General features: G+C 38.1%; 1 protein-coding gene across 2 annotated transcripts in view; it reads left to right on the forward strand.

Annotated features, from left to right (window-relative positions):
• The first annotated feature begins 1,228 nt into the window (after positions 1-1,228).
• The window catches only part of LOC108677157 (guanylate-binding protein 1), a 31,869-nt gene continuing 17,800 nt past the window's right edge, over positions 1,229-15,297 (forward strand). The window contains exons 1-10 of one of the 2 annotated variants that reach the window (XM_018165322.2): positions 1,229-1,240; positions 2,017-2,231; positions 3,241-3,375; positions 4,264-4,317; positions 7,216-7,374; positions 11,674-11,766; positions 12,147-12,285; positions 12,771-12,964; positions 13,302-13,535; positions 14,035-14,295. In XM_018165322.2, the coding sequence (XP_018020811.1) occupies positions 2,034-2,231; positions 3,241-3,375; positions 4,264-4,317; positions 7,216-7,374; positions 11,674-11,766; positions 12,147-12,285; positions 12,771-12,964; positions 13,302-13,535; positions 14,035-14,295 (1,467 nt within the window). In that variant the 5' untranslated portion in view covers positions 1,229-1,240; positions 2,017-2,033. Of the gene's footprint in view, positions 1,241-1,521; positions 2,232-3,240; positions 3,376-4,263; positions 4,318-7,215; positions 7,375-11,673; positions 11,767-12,146; positions 12,286-12,770; positions 12,965-13,301; positions 13,536-14,034; positions 14,296-15,297 lie in introns of those variants that run through there. The other variant, XM_018165321.2, reaches the window with a different exon arrangement.

Genomic DNA, 15,297 nt, shown 5'->3' on the forward strand with positions numbered 1-15,297 from the left:
CAGAGATAGGGTAAATTTCCATGATATATAATCAGAGATGGGGTAAATTTCATTGACAGAAATAATTTTCGAATTCGGTTCCCAATGATTAGTTTCCATTGGATGTCATCGGTGCCCTTCCAGTTTTTTCATTGCCATATGACATCGATAAGCAACATCGTTGCAGTGCAATAGCATGGCATTGCAAAACTTGGAGCAGAAGATAAGGCCAAAAATTCCGATTTAGTTTTAAGATTGCGATATGAGTTCAAAAAAGTGCTGCTTGTTGAGCGCACTATTGAAGCTATCACAAAATATATATCGAAGTCGATTCTCACATTATATATTCTCCATGATTAATCATCTCTGAAATATTTGCAGGCTCCGATCATTCTTGTTTCCGTAATCTAATCTGCATCTTTTCCCATATCGTCGTTGTATTGAGTAGTAAACCTTGAGGAAATTGAAGCCCAAATGTTCTCTTAATTCTTCCTAAAAGATGCTGCTTACTGGCGGACGTTCTAGTTTAGTAGACAGTTTAAATTAGACTTGGTTCACTTCATTGGATTTTTGTACGATGCCTACATTAATTTAAGTTCCTGTTAAAATTAAATTCATGTTCTCCCGTTAACCGCTAATTAATGAACCCGTCAAACATTCTCTGGGCTCGATCGAAAATTATTCATTTATTTATTTACATTCTACATTTTCCTTAACTTTTTAAAGGCGTGGTGTCCTGTTTTAGTAGCTTCTGAGAGTTGATTGCACTTATTTGAGCTTTGTAAGTAATTTCATAAACTTATAAGTTTCCAATAACATTTCAGACAATTGAACTTTCGCGTACTTGGAAAAAATTGTCCTTATCCCAATGATGTAGAAAAGTTTTTCATTGAAGAACAATTATTGATGGCAGTAACCATGTATAAAGATACTTATAAGCCAGATTATAATAAAGGTTTAACAAAGCTTAATATTTTTGCTCATCAAATGGCATATAGAGCAACCTGAACTGAATGATATTAGAACATGTGAGGAGTTTCTGTGGTCGAAGGCCGTGATAAGACGGTACTTAAGACTGTGACTATCGGGCCTGCAAAGAGCGCCGGCTTCTCTTATCTTCTTGTTTGCTCGCTGATAATATTTTCTCTTGTGATAAAAGTTGACGAAGCTCACCTGTTGCATACTTAGATGATTGGCACTTCCCTGCAGATGAATAATTTGAGACAGTAACAACCATGGTCGTGGGATGAAGAGTCAGGCAGTTAGGAGTCTTTGCATATTTAATGAAATTATTTTCATTGATAATTTAATTTTATAAATTTTCTTGTATTCAAGAATAGAAAGTATTTTCCTATCATTATAAATAAACGTTTATGTGATTGCAATGCAGTTCAATTGGATAAAGTTTTGTGAAAATTTTCCCTTCATATATGGTATCATTCGGTTTGAAACCTCACAATTATTTATTTATGTGAATCCGTTCTCATTGTTATGAGGTTAACAAAATTATTTTACAACTTCCTAATCCGCTGCTAAAGTCAGGCGTAATATTTGCTAATAACGTGTAACTGTAGATGACTTCTATATTCTACGGATGTATGATTAAAGGAGAAAAAATTTTTGAGTCAAAATAAAATTAGGTCAAACCATCGATTTCCTTATGTGACTGAGTTGGAACTCGCATTCGCAAATAATGCAACCTTCTAAAAGAGAAACAATCTGATCATGAATACTAAATTTATCACTCATTGTTCAAATTCACAATAATTAAATCCTGATTAATTATTCAAATTACATTTGGCTTGTTACGTTTTTGGCAACACGTTCTCGTAACATCACACCAGCCTTGTTAGAAAATGTTTAATAGTATAATTGGAACAGAACAAAAGGAATATCATTATAGAAACAGGTATCAGTCACTGATAATGGTGCCGCGGATAGGATTTTTATTATAGGTTATTCGGAGGTAACCGAGATGTTCTTATTAGTTCATGAGGTACATTGTTGATGCTGATTTCCGTCTTCTTGTTGGACTAGGTTTCGCTGGTATTAAAATGGATGGCCGTCCTGTGCCTATCGTTGTTCGGAACCACGAGAATCGAAAATTCGAGCTGGATGAAGCCGCGCTGCGGGACGTCCTGCTGAGTCCTGAAGTGGGCGACAAACCCGTCTGTGTGGTGGCAGTGGCGGGCGCCTATAGGAAGGGCAAGAGCTTCCTACTCAACTTCCTAGTGAAGTTCTGCATCAATAAAGTAAGTATTTTAAATACTTTGTGTATTTGAAAGGCGTTTGTGAATTTCACTAAAAGAATTTAAGTTCGAACTCACATTGACACAACTATGATGAAGCTCGTAATTGCAGGAAGAATGGAACTTTTACTAAAGAAGGTTCATGCATACGAAGAATTTGAGTTAAAAACAACGGAATTTATATCCTTTTACACGATCTTTCCTAGGGACTGTGAATGATATTTGAAAAACCGGCGAAAGGTGTGAGGAAAAACCGTTACCGTTATAAAATAAAAAACGAAAATTGATTATGAAGACAATACCCATTAGGTCGACTAGGCAAGGGATTAATAACGGAATAAATGCACCACCTTAACTACCCTGAAGTTGAAGGAGACTTTGTTGGCAAGTTTGCTAGTGCTAGGCTCCAAGAAAATATCAAACAGTCGTTCGAATCTAAAAGCCGAAGTAATGTAGCTCATGTTCATAGGGCTACTGAAGAGATCGCTACAAGAAAATTGCGTGATAGAGACTATCAATACGGAGAGGCTGGAATGATTTTCGGGGACCTCATGATGAATATTTGGGACATCGCACGAGAGGGATTTGAAGGAAAGTTGGGCGTGATTTAGCGAATGAAAAACTAGCAACCAGTCAACCGAAACTATCGGGCCATTCTTAGCAGACAATGACATAGCGGAACTATATAAAGAAAGAAAAGAAACATGAAAAATATCGTTCAGGATGATTTTCCATTGCCTTTCCTTTGTTTTCAGTCATGATATTTGTCTCGTCGTACGGTAACTTTCTAATGTCAGAATTGGTAATAGAGAGGACTATGCTAGTATTTTGAACTCCACTGTAAATTATTTCAGTTTCAATCTAAGATATAACACTAGATTTTACACTTCATCAGGTGAACATTTAGTTGAGGAACAAAAGTTGAACTGAATGGTCTACTTCTTTAGGCAAGTCAATAAGTCTTTAGAACTTCGGGATTAAACTTAATTAATATAAATTTTTACTTTCTCAGGGCTTACCAAACTGGCTTGGGGATCTCTCGCAACCACTCGAAGGCTTCGTCTGGAGCGGCAGCATAAAGGGGCAAACCACCGGAATTGAAATCTGGAGCAAGCCTTTTTTCTTCACTAAACGGACGGGAGAAGAAGTAAGTACAAATAATGAAAAATGCCAAATGACGCGAGAGTAAGCGTCCAGATCGACGAATGCACTGGCAAATATCGTCTATGGCCGGCAGTGAGTGAAATGCGCAATTCTAAGTTGCAATTGCGACATAAACTTTCACAGTGGCATAAAAATAACAGATAATAAATTTAAATGACTATATGATGTTTCAACTTGGTTAAGAGTGCTGATTAACTTACATATCATGCGCTGCTGCACGCGAAGACCCAGCCTAGGAGCGCTCGCATGTTCTCATTTGATATTTTATAATTCTCGACGAAAGTCAAGGAACGTTCAAAACCCGTTCCATGACGGTGCTTGCAAAATCTAAAAATTGAATTCCTAGAAAATATATTGTTACCATAGATAATTAGGCCATTCTCTACTAATTTTCCCAATCCCACATATAGTCGATTGATTCAGGATTACATGATAAGGCGAGCGAGAAGAAAATGAACTGACGAACAGCTTGCTGAATATTCGAGAAGAAATATCATAATCCGTGAAGTTGAAAGAGAAAAAATTGTATAATTATTTAAATTATTATATATATATTATAATTATATTAATAAATTATTTTCACCATATTTTCACAAACTTCCTACAGAGTTCAGCTCTCAAATACATGATAGGAAATGACGTTAATATAATATTTTCACTCGATACATTTCAAACTCGGTAAATGATTTGCGTAAATATGTTTCATTATACTCACCTCTATTAACAGGAGGCCATCATTCACCATTGTGGCTATCCCATTCTGCTCTTTTCTTATTGATCATATTTCTCTTTTCTTTCATTATTTTATGCTCTCAAAATCTCTCATCTCGATGCCGTTTGAATTTCTTGACACTTTTATCATTGGTTCTAGGTGGCTGTGATACTTATGGACACACAGGGCACCTTCGACACCGACACACCACAGGTATGTCCTCATAATCTGTGTCAAAAGTCAAGGAACAGGTTCAGTGATGTGGAGTCAAATCTCGATTTAATCACATTAAGTTCCAGCAGCTACTTATGACTAAATTCGCTCCTAAATGCGCCTGTCTACAAATTTTCAGTTCCTAAAATAAGTTTAACTTTGATTTTGAAGTAAAAATGATATGAATTAAAATATTGATAATTCGTTTCCTCAAGTCATTTACTACGCGAAGAACGTAAAGTTTGAAAATTTGAAGGTAAAATCACAGAATATTTAACATGACATAATGTCTCGTTATTTACATAGGTAATAATATCTGTAGCACAGTCACTGTAACTCGCAAAATTGAAATTCAGTAGAATAGAATAGAAGTGTCGGCACTGAAGATATAGGCCCATGGCCTATTGCCGATTCTTGTACTTATCGTGACTTGATTACACAAGAGATCCGGCATTGTGAACCCGATCTTTCCATAACTGACGAATTGATTGAGATAGCTGCTGGACTTATTCCAAGGCCCGTAAGGTGCTAGGCATTTTGAGACTGAACATATGCTCCTGGATAGCTTCGGCCAGTCTGTTCTTGAAGGCGTTCATACTCGAAGCGTCAACGATGCTATCAGGGACGCTGTTCCACATGTCGGTGACTCGAAGCGAGAAGAAATGTTGTCGCATGGATGTGTTACAATGCAATTTTTTAGTTTCTAGCCGTGGCCCCTGGTGTTGGTTCTTGTTTCAAATTCCAGTAATCCTTCTGGGACCTTGTATAGACCGTAGGTATACTTGTATACTTCAATGAGGTCACCACGCAGACGTCGAAAACAGAGGCTTGAATCTTCATAATTTTTAACCTTTCTTCATAAGGCTTGCCTGTTAATTTCGGGATTATCCTTGTTGCACGTCTATATATGAACACTCTCGACTAAATTTTTGTCCTTTTCTAGTTTTGGTGACCGATGATAAAGTGAAAAAATGTTTTTGCATAACAAAGAAGGGCTGAAGCTAAAATGAGAGTTTTGATAGCTTTTCTGCAGAAAAAAATAAATTTTTTCACCATGTAGATTTTGAAATGTGATGTCGGTGAGCCTGCTTTACTCGCAAGCAGTCAGTGGTGCCACCGTAACTATAACCAATTGAATTTTAACCAAAAATCAATAGTAAATGAAAGAAAACGATTTTTGATGGTGGTTCTAACCCATTACTGCTGTGGTCTCTATAACTGGGTATCATGAACTTCAACCAAGGGTAGATAGTGTGTGTCTTGATAACAATTTGGAGGAACTCAGTAGAAAGTATTTTTTTAACTCATGATCAGTAATAAATATGGATGCATTAAGAATAAAGTGGAACTTGATTGATTATCTGGGCAGCTCTTAGTGGGAGGAGTCTCAGCAATTAGCTAGATAAATTCCATGTTAGCTACATAAATGTTAGCTAGATAATGTAATGAATTCTAATGTAAGCAAGATAAATTCCATGACATCGAAATCTTTTAATAAATGTCTGATACAATAATCACTTACACCAAGTACTATTACACCTAATTTCTGAACAAGTTTAGAAGAATATTTCAGCAGACAAATTGAACAGTGACGAGAATAAACATAGAATATAAAAGCGTTTATATGACAATGCCGTCATGAATTGAAATATATTTTTCATATATAAATCAGCGCTTCTGTCTACTACGTGCATCTGCTAGAATATTATAAGCTGAACTATAAATATAAGATGGCAACGCTTCCATCTCGCTCAGAGATGTCATGGTGTACTAAGAGGCACGAATATTTCGAACACGGAATAATTTTGCTCCTCACTCGTGGTTTATATTCTGACCAACTTTCTGTCCAATAATAAGGATACAATGTTGTAAGGGAACGTTGTTTATTACAGTGTTATAGTAAAATTTAGATTACGTGTATATTTGGTTTTCTTTCTGAGTAAACTCATACGTCATCTTTTTTAGCCAAGCCTAGTACCTTTTCAGAACTTTGTGGTCAACCACAGTGTACGTCTTAGTATTTGGTATGATTATTTTCTGATAATCATTCGTGTCGGTTTATTGGTGGTTTTATTGGTGACTAGGACTATTATTATGTATGTATTTATACGAGGGCATTATGTATTTGTGACATGTATTGCGTCATATCCTACTATGTTACTGTGACATCATTACAAGTCCTTATTTATGTAGTTTTAGAAGGGCTCGGAAGCTGAGACTTGAAAAGGGTTTAATTGATTGGACAACGGAACACACAGTTTATATTTATGTACTCGAAATTGCTTCTATTATTATCGTTTTCATTCAACACTTCTATTAAATCTTTCTTGCCAGTGAATGACTTTTGTCAAAAGCTATTCTATAAAAGATCATACGTTTTATGTGTGGGGTTAATGAAAGCTTTCTCTATTTAATTATTTTTTCAATTAGCATCGACCATTTTTGAAGTGATATGCACTTTAAAATTTGAAAAATATATTCAACTTTTAGAATATTATTAGAACCGGCTTTTAACAATGGTATCGGTTAGATATAAATTAATTTCATCCTACAAAAAATGTGGTTAAATTAAAGTTCAAGACATTATTATTGGGTTAAGTTGAAGTTGAATTTGGGATTTAAATTCTTAGGAATAAATTCATGCGGGAACTTTGCTTTATTTATACGATGACTGCTCGCGTTTTTCAAACATTTAATTTTATACTTGAATAAGCCAAGTGCACAACCAACAAATTAATTTTACGTAATAAAAAGCTTTGTTTTCATATGATCATTAGATCAACCTGGGATAAGTTTATTTTTTAGTGACATGAGAAGGTAAACTGGCAGCTGGCATAAACTTCAACTGAAAAGGTAAACATTACAGTACAGCTTATCGAAGTCTGTTATTTTCTTCAGGATTCTACGTTTATATTTGCCCTTACTTTGCTGGCGTCCTCCGTGACGGTGTATAACATCATGAACAACATCCAGGAGGATGACCTCATGAACCTACAGATGTTCAGCGCGTACGGGGCCTTGGCTCAGCAGAATGACCAGAGCTCGCGTGCATTCCAGGTTCGTAGAACACGTGTCGTGCCTTGGGCGTAATTACTTGATATTCGCAAAAAGCGATAACTTTTATTCGGCAGCAATAGCTTTTAATCCTATTTATATTTATTTACTTATATTTATTCATCAATCTTCGTTTTTCACTTTTTCACTTAGGCCAAATCCTCTTAATTCCTAATTAATTTAATGTAGATAATAGCATATCATTCAAAACATTTGAATGATCGATTCATCAAATTTTTATTAACATTAACCGATTTATTAAGCCGATTTGGGCTTCTTGGCCCAGACACAATATTACTGGCCGCTTAAATTTTAAACTTTGAAAGCTCCGAGGCCCTGACCGGAGATTATTATTGCCTGACCAAAGTTTTGATTTCTGTCAGCCGCTGGCTTAAGGACGCCCCAAGCTCGCCTAGAGCGTAAATTTGCGGCTCTATGTCCGTTTTAGGTTCTGGTTGTACGGGAGAAATAAGCACCTGATTAGGATCTGATCGATTCCTTGACAACCCTGACGCGACTGCGGGGCGCGCGTATTTGGTATCTGATACGTTCGGGACAGACACGGCCGAATCTTCTTTATGGGGGGGAAGGGAGGGGGCATTTGAATCGCTGTACGCTGTATATTTTTGAGCAAGTAAGCAAGTAAATAGTAAAGCAAGTGACAAGTAAATACGAGTTTGATACGGGAACGTTCCAACGTTTCATTTGCGGACGATACAAGATTGCTGATGAAGATCACAGAGGACATAGCCTGCGAGAGGTTACAGGACGACTTGTCAACAATCTATGATTGGGCCGTAGTTAATAACATGCAGTTCAACGGCACCAAGTTCGATGTAATGAGATACAGAGTTGGCACAGAGATCGGGATGCTACATCGCTACTTGGCATCAGATAGCACAGAAATTGAAGGGAAGCAACTAGTTACAGATCTCGGAGTGTTGATGAGTAACGAAGCCACGTTCTATGACAACATCGAGGAAATAGTTGCGCGAGGGAGACAGATGATGGGGTGGATCTGGCGGACATTTCAAACAAGAGAAGAAGCGCCAGTGATTACACTCTTCAGAGCCCTAGTGCTCCCCAATCTTGAATACTGTTGTTAGCTTTGGGCGCCGCTCAAGGCGGTTGTGGTGCGTAAACTGGAGGCAGTGCAGCGGACCTTCACGTACAGGATCAGCGGCATGAGGGTGCTGGACCTGAACTACTGGGAAAGGCTGAAGCAACTGGAATTTTTCTCACTGCAGAGGAGAAGAGAGAGGTATATCATACTGTACACTTGGAAGATGATAACCGGACTTGCTCCCAACTTTCAATGTGAGACCTCCAGAATAGTGACATATTACAACGAAAGGAGGGGTGGGCTGTGCAGGATTCCCCCAATTAATAACCGAGCCACGGCCAGAGTACAGACTATTCGTGAGGGATCACTGTCCGTGGTAAGACCAAGGCTGTTTAACGTCTTACCAAAGGTGCTGAGAGGAGGGGAGTTTACCCTTGCGACATTCAAGAGACAACTGGATAAGTTTCTGATGAAGATCCCGGATTGTCTAGTAATTGGAAACTACTCTCAGCAAGTGACAAGCAACAGCATCTTGCATCAGCTGGCCTAAAGTATGGCAAATAGACAGAACCCGTCCAACGTTACATCCGGGACCCGTAGGCGGGGTGACCTGCCTAGTGACGACTCGGAGACGGAGGAAGACGAAGGCGGAGCATCAGCTTGACCATGAACTACGAAGTCCTAAACTCATAATAAGGTCATAAGGGAATAATATCGGTTAATACAACTTTCAACCTCAACTTTCCACAGTATCCACCACATTCTCTAATATTTACCTGAATTGCAGGACCCTCGCACATTGCCCGAGCAAAACAATCTTCGAGATTATCACCAGCAGTCAGCGTTCTCACTCATTGCCCAAACCAAACATTCTTCAATATGCAATAGCACTCAACGATAAGTATTCTATAATTTGCAATAGCACTCAACGATCAACATTCTCCAATATTCAACACCGCTCAATATTATCCCACATCATCCATGTACGAAACATTCTAACACATTCACCCGTACCAAACATTCCTACCTATGGCGGGTACCAAACATTTTGCAAATACGGCATAGCAAAACATTCTCTCACCTTAATCAGTATTGAAATTTCTCTAATATATGCCATCACTAAACAATCACATTCTCATATAATGTTAAGCATTCTGCGGCAAAAACAATTTAAATATCCTAAAAGTTCTCACAAAATATTTGCAAACAACAGCCTAGTGTTGATCTAGTATGTACAGGGCTCATTTATAACCATGCATTTGAACATAGCGCAAATTCAATACGGTTCAATTTCCTGTGTTTCCAGGTACGAAGCACATAAAATGAAATTAATTGTTCCTGGTAATGTAATTCAGGGTGAGACGATACCCGCGCGCATTCACATCCAGTGTATTTTGCTAACGACTCGTTTATCTTACGACACGTCACTTGTATGTACGGGCTATCGAACTGATTTGCACGAGTCTATAAAATTCTGTCTACAGTGGTTGTGAAGAAGAATAGATCAAATGCTACCGTAGAAATTCCAGTTGGAACTTGAGACATTCCTAACATTGCCATGTTCAATGGAAAATTTGGAAATTTACTCTCTGATAATTTGTAATTCGTCGAAAAGCACCCAATTCATAATACTTCGATTTCACTCTGGTACCAAACCCAATGATACAACGAAAAACTAGCATACAATTACAAAGAACCAGCAACTTGGTTACTAACGGAGTTGGGACTATGATTTCTATTCTTGCTTGTACGCGTTTCTCTTGCAGCGGCACGGTCACTGCTTGACTGGGGAAGACAAAACTCAACCAAGCAGTCGAACTCTTGTGTCAACTGGCATTTTCACACATGGATTCAGCTTTCTCAAGGAATTAGAAATTAAGACCTGCTCCTAGATAGCCGCTGATTACTGTTAGGTGGCCGATAGGCACCTGAGTCACCTCTAAGCTGACTGTCTGTCCTTTGGGGCGGCCATTAATGGAACAAGAAACTCGACTGGGAGTCAGTTTACAGAAGAGGTCGATTGGGTTTACTCGTATCTATTACAATTAATGGGACAACATTTAATCACGAAGCTCAGAAAAGTTATGTGAAAATTAAAAGACTATATTGATGACATATACTCGGATTTTATGAAGCATCATTAATCCAAAATCTGCTGATTTAAGCCAGTCAAAGGACGATTGAGGCTATTTTTACATATGGCGATGCATATTGAGTGTGGATGTGGTACTTGGCAGCTCATCAAGAGCATGGTGATGCATACATTGTTGTGTGGTCTTAAAAATAATATATCATTTAAAATATGTAATTAGTAGAGGCATCTTGTTCTTGCTCACACTGTGAGAAGGTTACTTTCGTGTTGAACATTTAAATAAGTCAACATGTTTTAGAAGTGCCAATGCTGTGTCTGTTGTGACTATTTTCATGCAAAGTGTGTTTTTATTTGCATTGTGTCCCAACGCCGATCCCTATATTTTTTGTGACTTGCTCACTAGAGACCTAAAAACTGGCATTTTGACCAAATATTTTCAATACGGACGTTGGTTTGAAATAATTTTAGTCCTCGATTTGAAAACATGTCCCATGAGTGATTATCTCGTGTCTAAGTTCAGCGGTAATGTAGCTTTCATTGTCACCATCTAGTTGTCGAATGAAATTTGCTTTTGGTACGCTGGATAGTATAACTATTCTTTAGTGTTCTTTTGTGTATATTTTTTAATGGCGAAGGCGTCAATGTCAAAAGCGTCATATGTCATGAGGTAAAAGCCAGTTGCAGGGTTGGTCAGTCTAATGAACAATGCGTCATGTAGTGGAATGCCCTGTAATAGATTTTTTTCCGGTTTATTAGTGGACTTATTATTAGTGGTTATTTTTTTAAAGTTTAATTTTGTTGGTTATGGGTCTTCAACGTTCAAACGAGACTCTTTATTTATGAGATGGTCTGGATGATGGCCAGTATGAAGGATGGTGACGTAATGGAAAAATGATGATGATGTGATGGTTGGTGCTCCTATTGTCATCTGGAATTAGTTCGTCCGACTCAAGGACTCAAGGCGTGGGGCGCCCTATGTGAGGAGGCATGATGCGAGTTAGGGAGGGAAAATACAGGCTTACAGAGGTGTTTCACTTGCACAATTGTGAAGAGCAGGGACAAAAGCACAAAAATAATACTGGTCCAGTTGTTCACTATGTTGGAGTAATTAAATCAAATGTACCTTTTCCCCATTTTTCTACTACAGAAGTTGTTGTTTTTGGTTCGCGACTGGAGTTTTGCTCAGGAATACCCGTACGGCCATGAGAACGGCCAACGGGTGCTGGAAGAAAAACTAAAAGTAAGATGATCACAACATTATTAGTATCAAATCAAATTTTAATTATTATAAACACTTTGCCCTAAGGACGGTCCACTTTAAGACCTTTTAAGATGAAGACATATATTTTCCGATCTTCGCAAAACTAGTGAAGATCAAATCAAAACATGACTGACGAATAATCGTAATAGTTGAACGAGTTCTGTGTCATTGTTTAAGAGACAAGCCCGTTAATACCTAATTTCTCTAAAGCCCATTGATTTTTCATCGCGACGAAAAAAAAAAAGATGTCGATCCATGCCCTTCGAAACATTTGTGTTCATGAGAATTAATTTGGTCTATCTTGCCCACACGCTGACTATTTATTGAAGCTAAAATAAAATATTATTTCTAATCGTCAGGTGAAGCAAGGGCAGGATGATCCTGTGCGCCAGAGGTTGAGAGATGGTCTCCGCCAGAGTTTCGAGGAGCTGGAATGCTACCTCATGCCTCACATCGGCCTCAAATTCAATGACAGTAGCTTCGATGGTCGACGTAATCGTGAGCATCACTCAAGACTAAAGTTTGGAAACGAGTTAACGTTTATAATTACTTGTACCTTCAATTAATCATTCAAATGGTATATCGCTAGATCATTTGTTCGTCTGTCTTCATTGTTAGCACCAATCGGAAATTATTTATTCCTATCAAAGGCAAACACACGAAAGATTCATAATAACGCTGAACTTGAGTTCAAGGGGAAGAGGTATAACAAAATTTAACAGTAACTTATTTAGTGCATCTGAATGTACCATTAATGTGTACTATTTTATAAATAGGGTCCAATGAACATTAAAATCATGTAATTTTTATAAGATACGTTTATCAGTCCGCTCATACACTCCTGACGTTAGAGTTGGCTTTGTGCTCCAAAAAATTATAGCTTCTATCATTCATTCGAACAAATAAATGCTTGATATCGATGAAGTTAATCTTGTATGCGATGAAAGTGTCTATTATTTATTGATATGCTAATTAACGAACAGAATTGGATGAGCGATTTGTGGAGCACCTGCAGCTGTTGGTGCCTCACCTGCTGGCGCCTGAGCGCCTCGTGGTGAAGCGCTCAGCGGTGCGGCGGGGACAACCCGCCACCGGTGAAGAGGTGGTGGAACTCATCAAGACCTACATGGCGGCCTTCCAGGAGAAGAATCTTATTGAGCCTGTCAATTTGGTTGAGGTGTTGATGCTTGGGAAATAGCTATACGGCGTTTATCATTTATTTTATTTTTTTTTTTGGGTGGAGGCTTACCATATTACGGATTATTATGATCTTCATCAAATGATGTATTTTCCAGGTTCCCTCTATGTATCACGGAAGATGAAAAAGAATTTCCCTTTTTTTGTTCATTCACCGACTTTTTGACACGTGGAATAAAGACAAGCAGTTCATTAAATTTTCGCTCAGAAGACATGGCATTTTAAATATATTTAATGATTACAATTCAGGCTGGAACCTGATAAACTATGGCATTCATTTAATAATAAAACTTTGACCTACAATAATTCTATTTTAGCTGATGTCACGCGTCTGCAGTGAAGGGGCTTGCAAGATTGCTCTTGCAGCTTACAAGAAAGCTATGGATTCAATAATCTGCCTCGAAGGAAAAAATGATACTGCCTCCACTTTATTGGACAATCATTTTGCAGCAAAGGACGAAGCTATTGCAGTCTACGTAAGGGAGAATAAATACGCCAAAAATAAGGGCTTGTTTCCTGTGGCAGACGAAATTAAGCAGCTGCTTGAAGCGGTGGGTAAACTCGAAATTAGTTTAATTCCAATCCTAGAAAATATTTCCGAATCCAGCTTCTTCATTAGTTTATAAATACAGTTGTACGTGTGTGATACGACGGTATGACGTCACCAACTTGTATTTTGGAATCGTTGAGCATAATGAGTAAAGTTATCAACCAGATATTTATTTGAGAGTCAAATTCATTAGGCTGTACGTGTTCGTGCCGAGCAGTGCAGCGGCACTGTAACAGATAATGACATTAAAAATTTAGTTGCACATCCTGAATTTAACAATGCAATTGCAAACAAAAGAAACTAAGAGAAAACAATAAGACGCTAAGAGAAGCTAAGTTTGGTTTGAATAAGAAAACTTCAAATTCTTTCTGCTTCTTTACATCTCTTTCATTTTTAAAACTAGGACTTAGGATGTTTCTCGAATTTAGACTTAGCTGATTGATTATACCTGTGTATCGCATCAAAATAACGTTCTTCAGGAAAATTATCCTTCGTTACAGCAAATCGATGAACTGTTCCGGCGTGAAGTCGAGGCTCGCTCGTGCAGCGAAGCGGCCTACAAGAAGGCTTTTGAAGCTTACCAGCATGACATGGATGAAATGAATTGTCCCGGTGGAGAATTTCTGGATGCTTCAGTGTTAATGAACTCATTTATAACCGCAAAGAACAAGGCTATTAGAATCTATGATCAGGAAAACAAATACGCTGACAGCAGTGAGAATTTTCCAGTGGTGAATGAAACTAGAGCTCGACTTGAAATGGTGAGTATACAAGTTTGAGATATTAATTCTTACAGGACTGATTTCTTCTATTATCGCCAGCATAATAGTTTATGAATAATGATTTGACACCTTGTTTCCGGTGTTAACAATTTAAGTGTGATTATAGTCAGTGCTAGCGGATTCAGTTATCGTAGGGTGCAAGAACGGAAGAGTACCATAACAAAATTTAGAGGCGTGCGCGACCCTGCATTAGGGCCGCTTTGGACTCGGACCACTCGTAGATCAGCTATTTTATGTCCGCTTCGCTTCAGGGTTCGAAGAGCAGCCTCTGAGCAGTTTTCTAGCAAGGTATGACGTGGCTCGGCCAACCCCTGTCATATTCTCCGGCGACTATAAAATCAGATAGGAGATTCTGACCAGAAACTGATTTCGATCGGGCGGCCAAGTAGACCCAGAATAACTTTGCGCCGAGTGTCGTGACTATTCGGCCGAAGCCTAGGTGGTCCCCGAATTTTGCTAGGGTATAAACTCGATACATGTAGCACGATTGGCCCTTATACGCACGTAGCTGATGATATCAAATGCAAAGAAAATACCGCGCATATGTTTAGGAGGAAAAAGTATGCTGTAAATTTAAAGCGCTTCTTCTAGTCAAATAGAAACTGGATGGTGAAACTCTCTTTGTGATTCGTTGCCCAAGAAGATCGCTATCGTTGTGATCAAAATTGCTTATCGCCAGCAGTAATTTAACCTGCATATGTGCTGAAAAAAAAACAGACAAAACCACTGATTTATAATCATTATTTTCGTTAATTACTATACTCGAACGCCGAGTAGGTGCGTGAATTATGGCGGAAAAGGTCAATTACACTATTTTCATAATTTTTTAGACTGTGACTTGAATGGCCCGGCATTAAAATGCCAAAATAGAAATTATTTTCCATTTTTCGCTGAGGGTGATGGGAGTATGTGGCAATATAGATATATATATAAGCGTTTTATATATACACATTTTATTTTAGTATAGGTTGGCAGAATTTC

This window comes from Hyalella azteca, unplaced genomic scaffold, assembly GCF_000764305.2.
Source record: "Hyalella azteca isolate HAZT.00-mixed unplaced genomic scaffold, Hazt_2.0.2 contig15946, whole genome shotgun sequence".
NCBI lineage: Eukaryota > Metazoa > Arthropoda > Malacostraca > Amphipoda > Hyalellidae > Hyalella > Hyalella azteca.